Genomic DNA, 23,682 nt, shown 5'->3' on the forward strand with positions numbered 1-23,682 from the left:
CCAAGATGCCAGCATGCCACACGCACAGGAGTCAGAAGATGAGGACAGCGTGACATCCCTGCACGAATGTACCTCCACATCACATGCCCAAAACCAGAGGAAGTCAGCAACAAAGAGAGGTAAACTGTTGTGGATAATAAAACTATGTGTATTTCTCAGTGACTGTGGGATGGTGCTTTGTGGTTTCTGAACCAAGTCAGTACCACAATGGATGACCTATGTGATGAAGAAACCTTTATTTGTCACATGCACCCTTCAAGCACAGTGAGAGTCATCCTCTGTATTTAACCCATCTGAAAATGAAATGGCACGCGTCATGAACACCTCATCTCATCTCATTATCTCTAGCCGCTTTATCCTGTTCTACAGGGTCGCAGGCAAGCTGGAGCCTATCCCAGCTGACTACGGGCGAAAGGCGGGGTACACCCTGGACAAGTCGCCAGGTCATCACAGGGCTGACACATAGACACAGACAACCATTCACACTCACATTCACACCTATGGTCAATTTAGAGTCACCAGTTAACCTAACCTGCATGTCTTTGGACTGTGGGGGAAACCGGAGCACCCGGAGGAAACCCACGCGGACACGGGGAGAACATGCAAACTCCGCACAGAAAGGCCCTCGCTGGCCACGGGGCTCGAACCCGGACCTTCTTGCTGTGAGGCGACAGCGCTAACCACTACACCACCGTGCCGCCCCGTCATGAACACCTGTGACAACCAATTCGAACCATTCACGATTGAAGAAGTAAATGCAGCTATAAAACAACTAAAGCCAGGAAAAGCTGCAGGACTTGATGGAATCCCTCCGGAGACTGTTCAGCACTTCGGGGGACAAACCAGGAACTGGCTTGTAAGCTTCTTCAACTTGTGTGTGACATCCTACACCATTCCCAAGATATGGCGAAAATCGAGGGTTGTTGCTCTTCTGAAACCAGAGAAAGAGCCCGAAGATCCTAAGAGTTATTGCCCAATCTCACTCTTGTGTGTACTCTATAAAGTATACGAGAGATTGTTATTGGAGCGAATAGCACCCTCGGTTGAAGATCAACTAATCCCCGAACAAGCAGGGTTTCGACAAGGTAAATCGTGCTGCGGGCAGGTTCTAAATCTCACGCAGTACATCGAAGATGGCTTCGAGGCTAAGAACATCACTGGCGCTGTGTTTGTGGACCTGTCCGCAGCTTACGACATGGTGAACCATAGGTCATTGCTCATGAAGTTAGCCAAGACAGTAAGCAATATCCCAACTGTCCGAATCATTCAGTAGAGTCTTTGTTGACAAACAGAAGATTCTTTGTCGAAATGGATGGAAGGAAGAGCCGCTGGAGGAGCCAAAAGAACGGCCTACCACAGGGCTCTGTCTTATCCCCGATATTATTTAATATTTACACGAACAATCAGCCAGCCTTCAGCAATGTCAGAAGATTTCTGTATGCTGACGATTTGTGTCTAGTGACACAATCTGATAGTTTCAAGACTATCCAACAAAGGCTAACCGAAGCACTTGAGGCACTGACCAAATACTATACAAAATGGTCCCTGAATGCAAACCCAGGAAAGACTCAAGTTTGCACTTTCCACCTGAATAACAAGGAATCCAAGACCACCCTGGATATCAGATGGAACAGCAAGCTGCTTAAGAACACCAAGCACCCCTTTTACTTAGGAGTGACCTTGGACAGGACACTGTCGTTCAAGGAACACATCCTTAAGTTAGAGAAGAAGATCTCCAGCAGAAACAACTTGCTGGCCAAACTGGGAAACTCTAATTGGGGAGCTGACACCAACACCATCCGAACAACAGCTTTAGCACTGTGCTATTCAGTTGCTGAATACTGTGCTCCCGTTTGGGCTAGGTCTGCACACGCCAACAAAGTAGATCCCTCACTGAATAGTGCATGCCGCATTATAACAGGAACCATGCGTGCGACCCCACTGCCAAGCTTGTATAGGCTGTCGGGCATTGCACCGCCCAACGTACAATGAGAAGCTCTGTCTCGTGCAGAGCGGTTCAAGCAGGCCAACGATGAGCGCCATCCACTTCACCAGCACCAGGAAGTACCTCACCGTCTTGCCTCGCGCAAGAGCGTCGTCACCATTGAACCTCTCGACCCTGCTCAGACATCAAATTTCCGTCTTGAAAGATGGAAAGACCTAGACCAGGGGTGGGCAATTATTTTTTCCATGGGGCCACATGAGAAACAGAAAACTTTGTGGAGGGCCGGACCAAAAGGCTGAACTAAATTCTGCATAATATTAATTGTATTTATTTATATAAAGCAGTAAATAACATTGTTTTTACAAGCTGCTAAGACTGGTAAGAGTATGGAAAAAACGAGGTTGCCTAACAAAAAAAATGTCATTTGTTCAATCAAATTTCCCAAAACAATGGTTAACAAAATGTGAACGTTTGTACCATGTTTTTTTCAGTCACATGCACCCCAAAACACAATAAAGACATCACAATATTGTCTTTCTACTCCAAATATCAAATAAGATACATCATATTATAATAATGATGCCCACATTTGTAGTCTAATCACTTCATTTAGTGTTTTTCAGTTTTTTATTTGTTCAGTGAGAGAAATGTAGTCTCTATTGGGCTTTAACAAGTGCATCAAAGTCAGGTTGAATGTCTGAGGTGGAGATGCGAAGCACAGCTGACAGATGATCATTGGTGAGAGAGAATCTATACCTGGATTTGTTAAACTTCATCACTGAAAATGTTTGTTCACATATGTAGGTAGAGCCAATACTTAGCAGTCCATGTTTTGTTGAAAGCCCTGCATTCGGCATCTACCATACCTTTCTTCTTTTTGCAGACATTTTGGGGGCTAAAGTCTTCTTGTGACCTGCTTGCAACAACGTCGATTCGGTGTCGGTATCAGATCTACAGATAGGCTCAGGCGCCTGCTGGTGACGTCACACTATGTGATTGGATGGACCGTTTGAAGGATCACGTACAAGTTTGTGGTTGGTCTGGACAAATTACGGAAGTAGTAAAAAAAAAATGTCATGTTCATGTCACACGCATTGCGTTTTTGTTGAACACAACTTCAAAATAAAAGCAATGCATATTCAGTCCATGCATGAGGTAAAATTAGAAAAATACGTTTATTTTGTAATTTCCAATTAACCTTACGCGGGCTGGTCAGAATGAACCAACGGGCCGGATGCGGCCCGCGGGCCGTAAAATGCCCAGGTCTGACCTAGACGCCGCCGATCTCAATGCAGCGCTTCCCGAACATCAAGAGCAGTTGCCAACAGGAAGCTCTCTCAGTCGCAAGGACTGGGTGACATTGAATCGGGCAAGGAGTAAAGTGGGTAAAACAAAGAAGAACCTGGCAGGTTGGGGTATTGCGACAGATGCAAGGTGTCCCTGCGGCGAAGAACAGATGGACCACATCTTATGGGACTGTCCACTAGGTCCTTACTGCTCTGATGTGGACCTAAGAGAAGTCACCAACACCACCATCTCCTGGATAAAGCACTATCGTGACAAGATATGATGATGATGAACCCATCTGAAGCAGTGAACACATGCACATACACCCAGAGTAGTGTGAAGCCATACTACAGCACCCGGGGAGCAGTCAGGGGTTCAGTACCTTGCTCAAGGGCACTTCAGCCCAAGGCCGCCCCATGTTAATCTAACTGCATGTCTTTGGACTGTAGGGGAAACCGGAGCACCTGGAGGGAACCCACGCAGACATGGAGAGAACACGTAAACTCCACACAGAAAGGCCCCCACCAGCCGCTGGGCTCAAACCCAGAACCTTCTTGCTCTGAGGTGACAGTGTTAACCATTACACCACTGTGCTGCCCTATAGTTCCCAATAGTGTTTCAGTTCCAATTAATTTAGTTTTTAAACCTGCAATGTGTTCTTTTTATGCCTACACAGGTAAACAAACTGCTGTCAAAAAAAGCTGGACACCAAAGGAATCTGCTGCAGTTGAAAGGCATTTAAGGAAATTCATAATGAGGAGCCAAGTTCCAGGGAAAATGGACTGTTAGTGCTGCATTACTGCAGAACCTAAAGCCCTGGGAAACCGAGACTAGAAAGCAGTTAAATATTTCATCAAAAATCGAATTTCTGCCATGAGAAGAAAAGTAGAGTGACTGGCTACAATATATGAGCGATGTAGATTCTACTTTATTCGGTCTGTACCTGCCAGATAGTTAACACTAGCTAGCCAGCTGTATGTGGAAACCAGTTCTTCCCAGTCCAAGAGGCATATACAGTAACCATGTGACGGTAATTCTAGTTTTCCTTGTTTTATCCTGTTCAAGGTTTTTTGTTGATCTTTTGTTAAGATGGACCACAGTAGGGGTGGTTTAAAAAAAATCAGTATTGCAATACATCACAATACTTCCTTTTTTTGTGTTCTGTTAACTTTCATAGAATAAAGCAAGACAAAAATGTATGCTATGTTGTCTTTGTTTTATTTTGTAGTCAGTTAATTGCCAATTTACATTGGAATAAAGCTTCATGTCATGAACAAGTTGCAGTTGTTCATGTAATTGCAGTTGAATTGGTTGGTGTAGAGAGATAAGAGAGGAGATGCAGGATGTAGAGGATGTAAAGTAGAATGTAAATTCCTGATGCAGTCCTGCAGTGTGTTTGGACAAATAATGGACACCGTGAATGTTTGTTCGTTCCCTGTTGTGTGTAAGTGTGTGAAAGTGGACCTCACAAGTTCTAAATGCTAGAAACGGCCCCACAAGTGACCAAAAAACTGGTGTGGAGGAAAAAAGTTTTGAATTCTGTTAAATTGAAGTAATATTTATGATTAGTGATTTTTTTCTTTTTTTTTAAATCTTGCCTGATTTTTTTACAGAGTTGTAGAACCTCTGGAAAGGGTGGACCCCACAATTGGGCAAAACCTTTTGGACCCTTCAAGGGAGGAAAACAAGTAAGTGTGTGCTTATATCCTGATGAGGACCAAATGTCCCCACAAGCATAGTAAAATCTGACAATTTTGACCTTGTGGGGACATTCGGATGGTCCCCACAAGGAAATTGCTGTGTTTTTTTCCTTTTTTTTTAAACAAAAATTGAAAAAAAAAAAGAGCCATAAAGTTTCCTTTTCATTACTGAGGTTAAGCTTAGAGTTAAGTTTAGGTGCAGGTACGGTATTAATTGGGGCGGCACGGTGGTTAGCACGGTCGCCTCACAGCAAGAAGGTTCCAGGTTCGAACCCAGCGGCCGGCGAGGGCCTTTCTGTGTGGAGTTTGCATGTTCTCCCTGTGTCTGCATGGGTTTCCTCCGGGTGCTCTGGTTTCCCCCACAATTCAAAGACATGCAGTTAGGTTGACATGGGGCGGCCTTGGGCTGAAGTGCCCTTGAGCAAGGTACCGAACCCCTGACTACTCCTGGGCTGCCCACTGCTCTGGGTGTGTGTGCATGTGTTCACTGCTTCAAATGGGTTAAATGCAGAGGATGAATTTCAGTGTGCATGTGACGAATTAATGTTTCTTCTTCTAAAATTAACTGCAATAATAATTGTCAATGGAAGGTCTTCACAAGGATGGTGTGTGTGTGTGCGTCCCATTCCAGGTGCATTGACACCCAGTTTTCCAGAGACACCCTCTGGATCCATGGCCAGATTATATGAATATTGAAGATTAATAATAATCATCATCATCATCGGGCGGCACGGTGGTGTAGTGGTTAGCGCTGTCGCCTCACAGCAAGAAGGTCCTGGGTTCGAGCCCCGGGGCCGGCGAGGGCCTTTCTGTGCGGAGTTTGCATGTTCTCCCCGTGTCCGCGTGGGTTTCCTCCGGGTGCTCCGGTTTCCCCCACAGTCCAAAGACATGCAGGTTAGGTTAACTGGTGACTCTAAATTGACCGTAGGTGTGAATGTGAGTGTGAATGGTTGTCTGTGTCTATGTGTCAGCCCTGTGATGACCTGGCGACTTGTCCAGGGTGTACCCCGCCTTTCGCCCGTAGTCAGCTGGGATAGGCTCCAGCTTGCCTGCGACCCTGTAGAAGGATAAAGCGGCTACAGATAATGAGATGTGAGATGAGATCATCATCATCATCACGTGACGTGTCGTTGCTCAATACTCAAGCCTGAACACCTGTTGAACAGGTAGAAAGCTCTGCGCATGCGCAGTGTCTTGGCTAAACATGGACGATTTGAAACTTTAATCCGAAAGTCCTTTCTGTACCTAATTTCAAACCATACTTTTAAACTTAAATTTCTTACTAAAATGGATTTAGCACTCCGGCAGAGGACTTTTTCAGGAAGTGGAGTGTGTTTTGTTTTATTTGTCAGCTTCGGTAAGTGTTTTTAAAGTGTTTTGTATAAACAGGAAGCGCTGCTGGTGGCTTCACAAAATGGCGTTTTTAGGGAACTGATAAATAAATCACGAGCCTCGAGTGTTTCATGGCAGAATGTGTGTTTACACTGTGGATAAACACAAGTTTTATGGGTCATAAAACGTTATTTGTTTACGCGAATAACATTTTGTTTGTTTTTTAGGCGGAAGTGACCGAGGCTCGATTCCAAATGGCTGTGAGAGTAGAGTAGAGTGCAGTGGGCATTATTTAATATTACACCTGCGCACCTGGACCGGAAGTATTCAGCGGATGGGGATCATAAAGCTCGAGGCAGGAAGTGAAAATAAGACTAAAAGAAAGTGCTGGTTAATATTTGCATAAACAAATGACAAAAGAAATTCACAGGGGGAAAAATTATCACAGAAAATACTGCTCAAAAAAAATATATATCACACACAAATATGGAAGGTGTCATGTGAAATTTTATATCTATATATATCATTATCTGTAGCCGCTTTATCCTTCTACAGGGTCGCAGGCAAGCTGGAGCCTATCCCAGCTGACTACGGGCGAAAGGCGGGGTACACCCTGGACAAGTCGCCAGGTCATCACAGGGCTGACACATAGACACAGACAACCATTCACACTCACATTCACACCTACGCTCAATTTAGAGTCACCAGTTAACCTAACCTGCATGTCTTTGGACTGTGGGGGAAACCGGAGCACCCGGAGGAAACCCACGCGGACACGGGGAGAACATGCAAACTCCGCACAGAAAGGCCCTCGCCGGCCCCGGGGCTCGAACCCGGACCTTCTTGCTGTGAGGCGACAGCGCTAACCACTACACCACATGACCCTGTAGAACAGAATAAAGTGGCTAGAGAATAGATAATGAGATGATTATACACGTGTGTGTTGTTGGCTCCTTCGATCTCAAAAGATCATGGTGATCTGCGCCAGGGGTCATCCATCGTTTATCGAGTTGCAGCGCCTAGTATGACTGTATAGGCCGATGCGTGAGCCGCACGGTCTGCTGCAGGTTGCTCTCTCTCTCTCTCTCTCTCTCTCTCTCTCTCTCTCTCTCTCTCATATTATTTTTATATAATATATATGAGACAGAGAGAGACAGACAGACACACACACACTTTCCATTTATATATGTTCCATTTGTGTGTGTGGACATGAGTGTTTTACTGGGAAATATGCCACTCGTATTTTTCACATGGTCTACATCCAGGACATGGAGAACCAAAACCGTGATGGTTTGTTTAGTAGGACAAGGTGTTACAATCCTTGACAATTCAGCACAGCACTTGCCTTGAGTGAGGTTGGAGATGTTTCCTTCGGTGGGGCGACATTGATGATGACCACTTAGTGATGTTTCAGTCTGTACAACACGGTCGTATACCCAGGCCGTATGGGGTGTTTCGGCCTTTTACCACAAGACACCCTCAGCAGAGGGAGGCCCACCACAGGATGATCAGACCTGGGTGTGTGTATGTGTTACATGGTGACTAAGTGGTCATTTGGCAGCCCATACTGTCTCCTTTTGTTTCAGCCACAGCCAGTGACTTCCTTTTTCGGCGACAGTGGCAAGTTCGTTAATTGCCTTCCGCTGGGCCTGCTCTCTAATGCCAACTTCCTTTTGGAGCTGTGTAGTGGAACTGGCTACAAAGCCCCTGCAGTCCACTATCTGTCACTTGTGAGGAAATGAATTGTTGAGGAAATGAATTGTTTTAAGTTTGGGTGCTTTTTGTGTCTGTATAAAACAACGAAAATCACATGTTGACTTGAAGATATGAAGTTTATCTTCATGTGTTGGGAAAACTCACATTTTTCATACAAAATACATCGCAGATCTGAGCGACACATTTCCCAGTATTTCACTCCGATGAAGTCACTCCCCAGTGTTTTCTCTCTGACTAGACGTGCGTTGTCAAAATGGTGAACTGGTTCAAAATTAAAGTTCTTTTGATTAACTTGCTTTTTTTTTGTGGCTTTGTCTGTATAACATTACACGGTTGCACAAAGATATGAAGTTTATCTTCTCATGTTGAAAAATGCATCACTTGTTTGCTTCACTCACTTGAAATATGTTCACCAGTTGAAGACGAGCTTCGTATCTTCATGCAACCATGTCTGTCTGTCTGTCTGTCTGTCTGTCTGTCTATCTATCGTATAAGCATCTGATTGGTGAGTGACACCATCAGTGTCTGAGAAAACAAATCTAGCACTAGGATATGTTGGACCTACCAGTTGCAGGTTATTGTCATTCAGATTACCTCTATTTTCATACATTATCTCTGAAAAATCAGAAATGGCTTTCATGGTTTTTTTTTTTTTTTTTTTTTTTTAAATCTCATGGTTGATTTTCAAAAATCCTTCTACTAGAAACAGTTCTCCAATAGGCGCACAGACAAAACTAGAAGGGCACTCAGTAGAGTGTATACCTCCACCAAGCCACATATCAACATCAAAATCAAATCACCTGAACCTAGGATGATAAAGCTGTCCACCAAATTTTATCCAAATCTGTTCACTACTTTTTGAGTTACATTGGGAACAGACAAAAAAAAAAATCATGAATAGATATCTGGATCCACATTCATATCCAGATTTGCATCAAAATTGAGTCAGTTGTTCCCTGGCCCACCTATCCACCAAATTTCATCAACATCTGTTCACTACTTTTTGAGTTACATTGGGAACAAACAAACGGAGGTGAAAACATAACCTCCTCCAACAAAAGTAGTGGAGGTAAAAAAAAAAATTGTAATCTGTGGTACTATTTAATGGCATAGTCCAAAGTTTTAATTGAGGAATGGCGATATCTCCTTTAAACTTCTAATACAGTGTTATGGGCCACACTGAAATTGACAGATTTCTTCTTAACGAGCCTTTCAATGTCGGTAATACTTTTCTTCCCCACAGTGTGTGTCTGTAACATGGCACACAGCTCCTCGTTAGTGTAATGCTGACTTGATGGTAGAAAGAGCTAATGATGATGTAAAAATGAGCTAAATCTGATCGATATGGTTTCTGTTTGTCTCTCTGTCACGGATGTTCAATGCTCTAGGATCCTCTTCCTGTCAGAAAGTCTTTGAGGTTTTACTGCAGCCTGGATAAAGTATTTCACTTGTTCGGTTTTATACTTTCTTCAGCCCAGTGTGTTGTGGCATTAAACAAGCTATCGATGCAGCACTGACCAAACAATTTTCTATATCCTAAACAAGCTAAAATTATGTGCTTGAGTTCAATGTAAATGTGTACAGCTGCACAGGACAATGATAATTCTGACATGCGAATTTTGAAGCCATTTTAATCAAAATGTTTTTGAACCCTTTAGAATTTTTCTAGATTTCTGAATAACCTATATCTTAACATCAGATTTTCACACAAGTTCTGGAAGTAGAGAATTAAATTAAACAAATGAGAGACATATTATACTTGGTTGTTTATTTATTGAGGAAAATGATCCAATATTACATTTCTGTGGGTGGCAAAAGTATGTGAACCTCTAGAATTTGAATTTGAATAGAATTTGAAGCTGAATTTAGAGTTGGGTGTTGTCATCCCATTGGGTGAAAATCAGCTGTGAGTGTTTGCCATCTTTTATTTAAAGAACAGGGCAGGGCTCGAAATTAACTTTTTTTCTTTGTGTCCCCCAGTGGTCCCGAATTCTGTGTTGTATTGTCCCGAATGGAAGCAATAGTGTCCCCATTTTTTTCCTCTCTGAAATAACCAGTGGTTAATATTATCATATGAAGTTACTATTATATTTGTAACTATACGATTTTGAACCCTTTATATCATTTTTACAATAAGTCACAAAACACAAGTGACACATGTCCAATACATCATCTACTTCAAAATTACAGTTATTGCATTTTCAGTTTATTAAACTTTGGCGATCTCACTGTATGAATAGATACCCATTTATTTAAAGGGGCCAACTAGCTCATTCAGAAAATGTTTCAACTCACTACATCTGCAGTACACTTTAGCTGAAAATAAGACCCCTTTTATGTTTGTTTCATCTACTTATACCTTAAATATCTGTTGGCATATATAAGGCCAACTTAGCATTTTCACCATTACTGTTATCCATTTTTATGTAATATACCTGTTGCCCCATTCAGAGATGTTTTGAAAGCCATCAGCCATACCATCAATGGATGAAATGCACACCCATGTTGCAAGCAGTACAATAGAAGGTTTAACCCAAAAAACGAAATATTTTAATCCAGTCTACAGTGTAAAATAAAGGAAAAACGCCATCCAATCATATCGAGGTACCACCTCAAAATGATTGGATACTGACACGTCAATCAGACTGAAGCCCGCGACCAGCCCGGCCCTTCTGTGTGTGTGTGAGAGCGAGCAGAGTGTCACACAGAGCGCAGGATTCTCTCAGTGCGCTCCCTCCAAACAACGGGGATTTACACGAAAACGGAAGGAGATATTCACAAAATTCTTTCACAGTGAGCACCACAAGGCTCTCCTGAACACACGGATGTAATTTTTTTTTGTCTGTAGTGTAAAAAACGAGGTCACTAGAGCGAGTTAAAAACGAGTGACTTTTCTGCCACGTTTATAATGGGAGTCTATGAGGCTGCGCGGCTGTGCTCTCGTTACTTTCAGGCTTCTCATTCAAAAACTGTAAATCCTATCGCTCAGGTAGACACATTGTGTGAATCAGGACAAGTGTGGCTACTACTTTTGAGAAAATTGTGTGTGGAGTGAAAATTGGGGCTGAAAACACAGTTTAAATGAGAAAGTTTGAGCTATTTTTCCAAGCTCTCTACACTCTAACTTAACGAGCTCCACTGGTGTGTAACGCAATAGACACCCATTATAAAGCCTGATTTTCTCAGGCTTTATAAGGGGGAGGGGGGGGGTGGAGACGCGGGGGGGTGGGAGTGTTTCTTTTCAAAATATGGCTTGCGGGAACCGTTATTCCAAAATCTTGTACTGCACCTTTAATGTAGAACTTTTTTTCTAGATCTATTTTTTTTCCATTGTCCTGGGATTGTCCCAGATATGATAATTTTGTGTCCCGATGACATTTTTTATGGTCCCCGGGACATCGGGACACCATTAGTTTCGAGCGCTGGAACAGGGAAAGCCCAGTGGTTTCTATCGGAAACCCACACGCACAGACCAGTACCTACTCTTCGACTCGCACCACCCACTGGAACACACACATTGGGGGTCATTAGGACCTTGCAACACGGGGCTCAGAATGTTCTTACAATGGTAGAGGGGGAAAAGAGAAGGAGCAAAATCACATCAAGAAAGCACTTCAGAACTGCGGGTATCCCAGCTGGGCTTTCTTCAAGTGCAGAAAAAGGAACATAACGGAGAAGGAGGATAACAGGAACAAACGCAAGAACATTGTCATTCCCTACATTTCTGGCCTATCTGAGAAACTCAGGAGGATCTTCTGCAAACACAACATTCCAGTACATTTCAGACCCAGTAACACTCTGAAGCAGAAACTGGTCCATCCTAAGGACAGAATAGCCAGACACAAACAGGACAATGTAGTGTATGCAATTCAGTGCAGTGAGGAATGCACAGACTCGTATATTGGGGAAATAAAACAACCGCTTCACAGGCGCATGGCTCAACACAGGAGCGCCAGTTCCTCAGGCCAGGACTCTGCTGTCTATCTTCATCTTAACAACAAAGGACACTCGTTTCAGGATTGCAACGTACGCATTTTAGCCAGAGAGGATCGTTGGTATGAGCAAGGAGTTAAGGAAGCCATTTTTGTCAACCTGGAACGGCCATCACTGAACAGAGGTGGTGGTCTAAGACATCATTTATCAGCCACCTACAATGCAGTCCTTGGCACACTTCCCAGACAACTGAATGCACACCAAAACCCAGCTGTTTTCAGTGACTGACAGGAGGACAGAGAGAACCAACAATCCATTGATCACCCCAACTACTATCTAGGCTGTTCACACCCAGCCCCCAGTGACCCACACCAACAGGATAACTCAATGACACTTTAGGATTGCTTTTCATCCATGAGAGGATAAATACCTGATACTCCCTATTAGTCAGACAGAACTGAAGAAGCCTTTTGGATGAGAGGTGAAACGTCTTCAAGCAAGTCCAGTTGCTCTCTTTTACTACCCACAGTTTGACCTGGATGACTGAGAATCTCCACAAACTGGGATCTATCAGAGTCTGATCACAACACACGTTTGTAGAAGTGTATCATTGCACAAACACAGATTTCTGAGGACCTCAGAAAGAGAGTTGTTGATGCTCATCAGGCTGGAAAAGGTTATAAAATCCTCTCTAAAGAGTTTGGACTCCACCAATCCACAGTCAGATAGATGGAGGAAATTTAACATCACTGTTACCCTCCCCAGTAGTGGACAACCAACAAAGATAATTCCGAGAGCAAGAAGCATAATAGTCCACAAGATCATGAAGGAACTCTGAGTAACTTCAAAGCAGCTCAAGTCCTCTCTCACGTTGGCAAATGTTGAGTCACCATCAGGAGAACACTGAGCAACGATGGTATGCATGGCAGGGTTGCAAAGAGAGAGCCACTGCTCTCCAAAAAGAACATTGCTGCCTGATTACGGTTTGCTAAAGATCATGTGGACAAGCCAGAAAGCTATTAGAAAAATGTTTTGTGGATGGATGAGACCAAAATAAAACTTTTTGCTTTAAATGAGAAGTGTTATGTTTGGAGAAAGGGAAATGTTGCTTTCTGATATAAGAACCTTATCCCATCTGTGAAACATGGTGGTGGTAGTATTGTGGTTTGGGCCTGTTTTGCTGCATCTGGGCCAGGATGGCTTGCCATCACTGATGGAACAATGAATTCTGAATTATACCAGTGAATTCTAAAGGAAAATGTCAGGACATCTGTCCATGAACTGAATCTCAAGAGAAGGTGGATCATGCAGCAAGACAACGGCCCTAAGCACACAAGTCGTTCTACCAAAGAATGGTTAAAGAAGAATAAAGTTCATGTTTTGGAATGGCCAAGTCAAAGTCCTGACCTTAATCCAATCGAAATGTTGTGGAAGGACCTGAAGCGAGCAGTTCATGTGAGGAAACCCACCAACATCCCAGAGTTGAAGCTGTTCTCTTATGGTGGAATGGGAACCCTGGAAGGGACATGGAGGAAAAAAGTCTGTACGTTTTGTGAGCTCTTACAAAAACTTTCAACCATAACATTTAAAACCACTTATGGGTAACGTAAATAACAATTTTATCTCATTACAATGGCACCTGTCAAGGGGTGGGATATCTTTAAGCAGAAAATGAACAATCAGTCCTTGAAGTTGATGTGTTGGAAGCAGGAAAAATGGGCAAGCAGAAGGATCTGAATGACCTTTTGACAAGGGCCAAATTGTGATTGCTGGATAACTGGGTCTGAGCATCTCCAAAATGGCACATCTTGTGGGTTGTTCCTGATATACAGTGGTTAATACTGAACAAAAGTGGTTCAAGGAAGGACAACCGGTGACAAGTTATAGGTGCCCAAGGGTCACTGATGTGTGTGGGGAGTGGAGGCTAGTCCATCTGGTCCAATCCAACAGAAGAGCTACTGAAGTGCAGATTGCTGAAATAACTTTTAACGCTGGCTCTGATAGAAAGGTGTCCGAGAACACAGTGCATTGCAGCTTCCTGCATATGGAGTTGTGTAGCTACTCGCCTGAAAAATGTCCATTTCTATTGTTAGGGCAATAATAATAATTAAAAAAAAATGGACACCAACTGGGGGTGGCATGGTGGTGTAGTGGTTAGTGCTGTCGCCTCACAGCAAGAAGGCCCGGGTTCGAGCCCCATGGCCGGTGAGGGCCTTTCTGTGTGGAGTTTGCATGTTCTCCCCGTGTCCGCGTGGGTTTCCTCCGGGTGCTCCGGTTTCCCCCACAGTCCAAAGACATGCAGGTTAGGTTAACTGGTGACTCTAAATTGAGCGTAGGTGTGAGTGTGAATGGTTGTCTGTGTCAGCCCTGTGATGACCTGGCGACTTGTCCAGGGTGTACCCCGCCTTTCACCCGTAGTCAACTGGGATAGGCTCCAGCTTGCCTGCGACCCTCTAGAACAGGATAAAGCGGCTAGAGATAATGGGATGAGATGGACACCAACTGGAACTGTTACAAACTTGCCTGGAAGAGGACCTGAGTTTATTTTGCTACCATGTACAGAGAGGAGGAGGGTAAGAGGGGCAACCCCCCCCCAGGATCCCTGTTAGTGAATTTACAAAAAAAAAAAAGTAAAATAATGGGGTTCCTGAGTCTCCAAAACCACCATCGGACTCCACCTCCATGCCAATATATTATTTGGAAGGTGCCGGGGGAAGAAAAGAGGAGGGGGGAAAAAAAAAAGCCTTTTCTGTCAGTTAACCACAAAAATAAGCACCTGAAGTTTGTGAAACTCTACTATGGCTTTGACTGGAACTGTTCTCTGGTCCGATGGAACAAAAATGGAGGTTTTTGGCAATAAACACTCGCAGTGGGTTTGGTGTAAAAAGAAGGACGGCTATAATGAAAAGATCCAGATCCCTACTGTAAAATATGGTGGAAGTTCTGTGATGTTTTGGGGCTGTTTTTCCTCCAAAGGCCTGGAAACCTTGTTAGGGTCCACGGACTCCATGAAATACCAGGACATTTTAAATCACCATCTGGCTCCTCTGGCAGGAAACTAAAACCGTGCTGTCGTTGGATCTTCCAGCAGGACAATGATCTGAAGCATATGTCCAAATCAACAGGGAAAACGGTTCACTGAACACAGAATCCTCTTCTGCCCTGGCCATCTCAGTCCCCTGACCTGAAAACCTGTGGGCTGAGCTGGAGAGAGAGAGAGCACAAGAGAGGGTTGAGGACCCTGGATGATGTGGAGATATTGTGTCGAGGAATGATCTCAGATGCTCTGCTCTGGATCTCCGACCTTATAAAACGTTATAGGAGACTCTGTGCTGTTTTACTGGCAAAAGGAGGCTGTACAAAGTATTGAATGTGGGCATGCCAGTAATCGTGGCACATGTTTTTGTTGACAAAATAATTATTTCTTGAATAGGTATCCCCCCCCCCCCTTGGTGTGAGAGGACGTGACCTCACCAAAAGGTGGATTCCCCCCCAATCTTTTTGAAATTAATATTTACAAGGGGTGCTAATAATTGTAGACGGGTTGGTTGGTCTGTCTATCTTTAATATACAGCTTGCTGCTGCGTCGTGTACGTTTCCTGTGTGAATATAAGTTATTACCGAGAGATATTAATTGTTCACACCTTCTGTGGATGTCGCAGTGTGGAAGTTCAGCTCAGGACAGCCGGACAGCGCCATGTCATGCGTTTCACTCCATTATTGTATCTGCTTACACTTTCTCACTTTCAAAAATGAGAACATGAAATGCCTTTTAACGCAACACTTCCTGTTTTATCATAAGTTTTACGAGGATTTGACCACGCTAATATGTATGCTGGTTTTAAAAAGCAAACCATTTATTTTGTCGAGGCTGGTGTGTTTCTGTTCCTTTTTGTTAATTTTTTTTAATAAAGTTTTTCCACGAGCGCTGGAACAACGTTTATACTGAGCATGAGCAGATAGGTGAACAAGGACGTTTACGCCATTTATTACGGCTGTGATTTATCAGACAATTTGGTTCGTTTAAAAGGCAGTGATAGAAATCATTCAGGAATATATTGTTATTGAAAAAGGACAAACAACTAGTGTGGGGGTTCCCCCTCCCCCAACAATTAATTTGACTTTTTTGCTTTTTGTTTTAATGACTTTTTTATTACCGTTTAAAGTGAGGCAGCATTTTGGTTTCATAAAATCAGTGAAATTTAGTTCCCTCTGAAATGTGGTCATTGTGATGTCATTTACTAGCTGGGAGGTCCGTGTCGTGAAATACCGTGACCGAGGTCTTGAAAGTACTGACCGAGGCCCTCTGGGTTGAGGTCAGTATTCAAGGCCGACTTGTATATAAAATATTTTTTTTTCTTTACCAAATTCTAACAGAAAACGAGAGCACCCGAAGGGAAAACCGAGCCGAGCCGCCATTTTGAATCCTCATTCACGGCTGTAATGCAAATTGCTTCCTCCTCGGTATGCAAGTGCACTTCCATGGCAGGGAAAAAAAAACTACATTTTGCCGCCTATGTAGTCAGTGCCCCTATTTTATACAAATTGAGTCATTCAGGATTCAGCCATGTTTTTGCTCGGCGTTAGCAACAGTTAGAGGTGTTTAGCTTTCTCCTGAAATGTTTTCTTTTACTACTTCCTCAGGGTAGTAAAACTCGCTTTCGCTGTGAACACTGTCGTTATCGCTATCCATGCTGTAAAATTAATGCTATTCTCCTGAGAAATGCTGGCAAAAATTTATAAGATTTTTGATGATCTTATAAATAAATCTTATTAAAAAAAAAAGATAAATGTTGACACAAATTGCTACTATGTTTGTTGTGAACAAGCGAGTTGCCAGAGGTCCTTACTGGGGTCCGTATCGTAGGATATGGACCCGCTTGCCAGCCAGTTGGAGCGCAGGATTTGATGGAAACCGGACTGCGAAAAAAAGTGTTTTTTTTTTATTTCTGTAATATCTCAAAATATCAGGCCATTCTGTGGCTGGGAAGTTATTTAATTTGAGGGGATTAAAGCAAATAATGTGCATGAAATTGCTCGCTTCGCACAGTCAAGCAGACAGAGGAAGTCTGTGTGTGCATGCGCAGGTTTACCTTCTTTTGGGTTTTACGGCAGCTGGCATCCAGTGTTGCATTACTGCCATCTACAGGTTTCCCTTTGAGCGTGCACTGACAGTTCCATCATTCTGTCACTAAACAAACAGCTGATCACACCGAGGTGCTCGCTGACCGCCGATATTTTAGTTTGGTCCTGCGTTTCCTTTCCTTCTATATAACGTAACGTCTTCTCTCTTTCCGTTACTGTAGTCGGTCTTTTCACGTTTCATTCGCACACTCGCGTCCGCCTTTTTTTTTTTTTCTTTTCTTTTTTTTCTTCTGTTTCAAATTTGTATCCCACAATGCCTTGTGCGAACAGGGAAAGCCCACCACATCATGCATGACATCGTATCTTTCATTGGGTCATGGTGAAGCAGGAAAAAATAGCAGAGGATTTAGGGCCATGTGGCTCTACATTCATTAATTGCTCCATTAAAAAAAATAATAATAAATTGGAAGTCTGATTCGAATTCAGTAGCTTTCGGTCCACTAAACAAAAATAATTGCATGTCAGGGAAAATTCTTTTTATAACCTACACTTGAAAAATCTGAAAGGCAGTCTACCTTTAACTTGTTCACATTTTTTCTCCCCATATGTGATTTAAGATCTAGTGCATCCCGCCTCTTTTTTTTTTTTTTTTTAAACCCCCATACAAGTCAAGTTTATTTCTATTGTGCTTTTAACAATAAACACTGTCGCAAAGCAGCTTTACAGAATTTGAATGACCTTAAACATGAGCTAATTTTATCCCCAATGAGCAAGCCTGTGGCGACGGTGGCAAGGGAAAAACTTCCTCAGACAACACGAGGAAGGAACCAGACTCAAAAGGGAACCCATCCTCATTCGGGTCATAACAGATAGCGTGACTATAACATTAACAGTTTTAACATGAAGTCAGTTTTGTTGATAGAAACTTGAGTGCAAAACTGTTCATGAGAACTGCAGTCCTAAAGTTAGCAAGTCAACTGTAGTCGTCAGCCATAAAAGCATTACTGTGTCAATTCATTCTTCATATTTTATTATTTTTATAGATTTTTTTTTTCCCCTGCATATTCAAAATGTCATTAAATTTCACGCAGCAGAATTCCGTCTCTGGAAAAAAAAATTAGACACACATACTTGAGCATGAAAATGACAAACTATAATGCAAGTACAAAAGTTTAAAAAAAGTGCAAAAGAATAACCAAAGCACATGTCGCACATGCAGGACAATTATTGCACATAGACCTGAGTCATGGCCAGGGGCGTCGTAGTGGGGGGGACTGAGGCCAAGTTTACATTAGACCGTATCTGTCTCATTTTCTTCGCGGATGCACTGTCCGTTTTTTAAAGTAGTTGTCATAAGTGTTATGTAATGTATCGAATTAAAGAGCGTGAAGATCCATCCGTCCATCCACCCATTATCTGTAGCTGCTTATCCTGTACAGGGTTGCAGGAGCCTATCCCAGCTGACTATGGGCGAGAGGCCAGGTACACCCTGAACAAATCTCCAGGGCTGACACATAGAGGCCAAGTTTACATTAGACCGTATCTGTCTCGTTTTCTTCGCGGATGCACTGTCCGTTTACATTAAAACGCCGGGAAACGGGAATCCGCCAGGGTCCACGTATTCAATCCAGATCGTGTCAGCTCCGGTGCTGTGTAAACATTGAGAATACGCGGATACGCTGTGCTGAGCTGTAGCTGGCGTCGTCATTGGACAACGTCACTGTGACATCCACCTTCCTGATTCGCTGGCGTTGGTCATGTGACGCGACTGCTGAAAAACGGCGCGGACTTCCGCCTTGTATCACCTTTCATTAAAGAGTATAAAAGTATGAAAATACTGCAAATACTGATGCAAATACTGCCCATTGTGTAGTTATGATGGTCTTTAGGCTTGCCATCCTTCCACTTGCAAGTGGTAAGTGACTTGCGCACAGCGGCTCAGTCCCGAATCACTGCTCGTGCGCTTCACTCGCGCGCGCTCTGTGAGCTGCGCAGGGCCGGAGTGCGCACCCTCCAGAGGGCACTCGCTGTTAAGGGCGGAGTGATTTGGAGCGCAGCCGCTGAGGAGGAAGCGATGAGCCGCACTGACACATTTCAACTTACGTGCCGAATTAGTCATGTGATTAGCGTATCCATGTATTGGTGTTGCTGTATGCATGCTAATCATTTTTAAAAACGTTAATCTGATGATCCGCTGATACGGTCTAATGTAAACCCCACCTGAGTTACCAGGGCCCCAAGTGGGGGGAGGGCCCTTGAGCAGTCTGTAATTTTTTATTTTCCTTTAAAATATCAATACCATTTAAAGATCACAATATATGTTGCTAACTAATGTAAATGTAATGTTTTGAGTAAATATATCGTTTGATTAATGGATTGAATTGTTTGTCCAAGCCTACATATAGTGTCTGGGGACAGGCCCCCCCACCCTTTGCACGATATGGTTTAGTCCGCTTTCACCGGGCTTTTTAACTAAGCGCATTTAACGTAGCGTTCATTCTGCTGAAGCAGCACTGCGCATGGTAGGCTATCTGTGCTATGGAAGATGATGCACAAGAAAACAAAATCCGGTTTTCAGAAACGAAAAGAGAGGCAGGAAAGAGACAAGAAAAGAAATGAGGGAAAGCAACTGCTCACAAACTTCTTTCCCAAGAAAGGTGAGCCCAAGTGTGAAAGCAAATAGCCTACAGTAAATGAACACCCGCGGTTATAAATGCTTCAATACCACCGCGATTGTCAGTGCTAAAAACTGCACAGCACAAAATTAGAAATAACATGATGCCTTTTTTTCTCTGCATTGCAATAGTATACTAATCGAAAATTAAATTATATTGGGCCATAACATAATTAGGCTAATAGCTGGGGTATAAATTCCAGTGTTTAGCACTTTGTGGAAGCCTGTTTTCTTTTTGCCCTTTTTAAAATGAAAAATGACGAGAGTCAAGTTTTGTTTACCTTTCATTCTAAAGGAAGTATTTTGTTAATGTAGAAATCTGGAAATGGCATTTCTTTTATGTAATAAAGCTACTCGATAAAAATCTGTTCTCTTCAGCCCAATGCAAAGGTGCTCAATTTTCATGCAGGCCTATTATGTTTGGTGACTTTTAGTGGCATTTACTGTTACAACTTTTAATCATTCTGCAAATAAAACAAAGATTCAGTGACGTATTGTGTGATTAGGCCAAGAAAAAATAATTTTGTTTCCTATTACATCTTGAAAAAAAATAGGGTAGGTAGGTCTTTTTATTTATTTTTTTTATCACACAAAATACCGGGTAGATAGTTTTTTTTAAATAAATTTTAGGTGTGGCATTATTTGTCACCTTTGTTGCCTCTACTTTTGCGTCCTCGTGTACTTTTAGTATTTTTGTTTTGATAGCTAACATTTTTTGAAACTCCGGCTTCCGTTTACATTCAAATGTCAGTGCCCGCAAGCCAAAATTGCTGAGCAGGCTTTCCAACGTGACTTCCATCGTGATATCGATACCGCCATTAGCCTGGGCGCTGTGTGTATACTGTTTGCATGACTCGTCCAGCGGAGGATGATAATGTTCGTAGAGTTCTTTTACAGTTGAAAACTTATAAAATGAACTTATTGTCTTACAATCTTCTGTGTGGTCGCAACCGATCACGGTAATCGAGAACACTTCGTTGGCCGCCATGATGCCTAGCGTTGTGTACAACACAAGCCGGAGTTTCCCGGAAAGAGGTCATGACGTCAGATTGAGGCCGTGAGAAATCAATGAGTGTTTCTTGTCCGATGTATGCGTTTTAGAATTAGTCACTTGTCAGATCGACAATATTATGCAAATCGTAATGCAGATTTTTTTTTTTTTCAAAATTTGTTGGTCGGCGAAAATTTTTTTTTTTTTTTTTTTTTTAAAACATCGAACAAAAAAGTCTAGGGTCGGGGCATTTTTTTTAAACGGTCGGTCGGGTAACCGGAAACAATTATTTTTTCTTGGCCTTAGGGGTTTTTATTCATTTAAGAGTTGTTAGATTAATGTGTGGCTACGTACAGTAACTGACTGGACTGGAAGTACGCCCTTGTTGTTAGATACTTTCAGCATTGTTAACTGGTGAGCTTTTTTTTGGGGGGCCCATGGCCACTGCTTGTGCATAGGGCCCAGAATTTGGTGCAGCGCCCCTGGTCATGGATCACACACAGGATTTAACACTGAGCCCGCGTATTGTGGCGGTGTTGAGCAGAGTCTTACATGGGTTTAGTGTTCAGGTCGGCTAATTGGTTGAGCTTCGCTAATATTCGATAACTAGTTGATTAAAGCCATTGGCAAAAGTGCTGACAAAATGATCAGGTTTGTTGTTGTCTTTCATTTTGGATACTTTCAGATATATATAAAAAACAAACCACCCCCAGAGAAACCTTGAATTTGAGTTGAATGCATGAAAGTCCCCAGTGAGAGATTTAATCAAGGTTCCACACAGGCAGAAAGGCTGCAAAGTAAATAACTGAACGAAAACTCGACATCCTTGAGATCCTTTTCACCAGGATCTTTCTGTCACCAGAGCAACGGCTGGGTCATGTTTACTCCCAGTGCTCTGTAGTACGATCGTTACTGCAGAATGACAGTGACCGAACAATGCACAATTTTAATCGGAGATTAAAACAGAGTTATACGACCGAGTTACACCTCTTACAGACGTGACCATCAAGAAGCCGGGCTCCTCCCCGAAGTGCAATTAGATGAAAATGTGCTGTCAGGAGATTTTATTAGCAGTGCTCTTAATCATGCGAAAAGGGATGTAGTGACAGGCCACGTGACAAATGATAATCTTGTCCAAAACTCCATACACCGTAAATTCAGTTGAAATGCTAATTACCTCTTGTAAGTGATGAACTGGTTTAAAACTGTTATTTGACAGGTTGTATGCTGAAGTTCCTTTGATTTGTTCATCATCATGCTCACTGCCTCATGTAGCTTCATAGATGACTTGCAACCGCGTGATCTAAATGTGCTAGGGCATGAGCGTCCGCCATGACGGTGGATTTACAAAGCAACTAGGATGGCAGCCACTGAAAGCGTGTCTGTAAATAATGCGGAATTTTCTCAGTATTACCATCAGGGTTTTTTTTAGAAAAATTTAGTATGAGGCCCCCCCCGCCCCCACCGTGCAAAGCCTTTGAAAAATGCTCCAATGGGACATTCTGAGGCTATCTGAGAGGGAAATTGTAACAAATTGTCTGTCAGCATTGAAAAAGAAGTAATCTTCTTCTGCCCCGGACAGTCTTTGGCTTTCTTCCGCTTCGTGCCGCGGGATGACATCTTTAAATGCCCAAGCGTCAACAAAAACAACTCGCGAACTACTTCTGTCAAAAGCTCCCGCGCCGGTGGGTGAAAGGTCATTCAGTCTCGAGAAATCTCGCTCTACAAGTCAGCTGACCTTGTATGGAACCCATGTCAAATCTCGCGAGAGCAGCCGCGACAACTAAACAACATGGCGCCTCAGTCTGGAAAACGCCAATTCGGATTGTTTTTGCACCGTCTGGCGGTGTATCTACTATGATTGGAATAGTTTTGGAGCAATTATAACGTATTTGATGATCAGACACATTGTCACGTGGTGTTGCTGGGATGTTTTCACGGAGTCGGTAAGGGGGCGCACGCCGAGAGTAAGAGGGCGCAGCGCCCCTGTTCCCCCGTTTAGACGAAAGCCTGACCATGATTTGAACGGTCGAGTGAAGATTCAATACAAAGAGAAGATAGATATGTGTGGATCCATATTTACCTCCGCCAAGGAGGTTATGTTTTCGGTAGCGCTGGTTGGTTTGTTTGTTGGTTTGTCTGTTAGCAACATTACGGAAAAAGTTATGAACGGATTGCTCTGAAATTTTTTTCCAGAGGTGTGACTGGGCACAAGTAATAATCCATTAAATTTTGGCGGTGATCCGGATCACCTTCTGGATCTCGAAATTTTTTTAAAGGATTCTTGGCGGAGGTCTGCGCTCTCAGTGCTTTTCTAGTATTTAATAAAGTCAGTACGCAGATCAGTTTGGAAATCTTACATTTATGGAAGTTCTGAAATATTACTTTGACCTGGTATTAATTTCTCAGCTTCAACTGTGGTGTCTTGGAACTCCACGAGTGAGCTACCACATGCAGCTTCCGCAAATTCAGTTGTCTTCCTCCTCCTTTGAGCTCTTTCATGTCGCTCGGCTGCCAAAGAATCAGGTCCGAATCGGACAAAACGTAGCCCATTTTCTGAGCGGGTGTCCAGTCTGGATTATTTCTGTCCGTATAATTTTGCTGGCACCCCTCGAAGTGAAATGGTAATATACGTGTTAAAATTATAACCACGGCGAGGGAACGCTCACTTTTATAGCAGAATTCTAGCAGCACGTAATAAAATTCTTCCATGATCTTATCGAGAAATCGTGTTATCTCAGGTGAGATTAAAAAGCTTACTGCAAACACGAGCTGTTTTTTGGTTTTAGCCTCTGTTCGATCAGCCCTGCCGATGTTGTTCAGCCGTGCTCGTCTCCTCTCCGTACTAAGCCTCAGAGTTTCCTCGCCCTCTTTCCGAATCACGGACAGAATTCGAAAAAATCGGAACGTGCCACAGTCACGAGTCCTGTTGTGAGCACAACTGTATACAGCACAAAGATGTATGGCCGAGCTAAAAGAACGCTTAAAGCAGTGGAAAAACAAAGAGAATCACGCACGC

General features: G+C 43.0%; 1 protein-coding gene across 1 annotated transcript in view; it reads left to right on the forward strand.

Moving 5' to 3' along the window:
• Nucleotides 1–6,102: 6,102 nt before the first annotated feature.
• The window catches only part of mpzl3 (myelin protein zero-like 3), a 38,717-nt gene continuing 21,137 nt past the window's right edge, over nucleotides 6,103–23,682 (forward strand). The window contains exon 1 of the mRNA XM_060942218.1: nucleotides 6,103–6,289. Within this exon, the coding sequence (XP_060798201.1) occupies nucleotides 6,115–6,289 (175 nt within the window). The 5' untranslated portion in view covers nucleotides 6,103–6,114. The remainder of the gene's footprint in view (nucleotides 6,290–23,682) is intronic.

The sequence above is a fragment of the Neoarius graeffei genome, chromosome 16 (assembly GCF_027579695.1).
Source record: "Neoarius graeffei isolate fNeoGra1 chromosome 16, fNeoGra1.pri, whole genome shotgun sequence".
Taxonomy (NCBI): domain Eukaryota; kingdom Metazoa; phylum Chordata; class Actinopteri; order Siluriformes; family Ariidae; genus Neoarius; species Neoarius graeffei.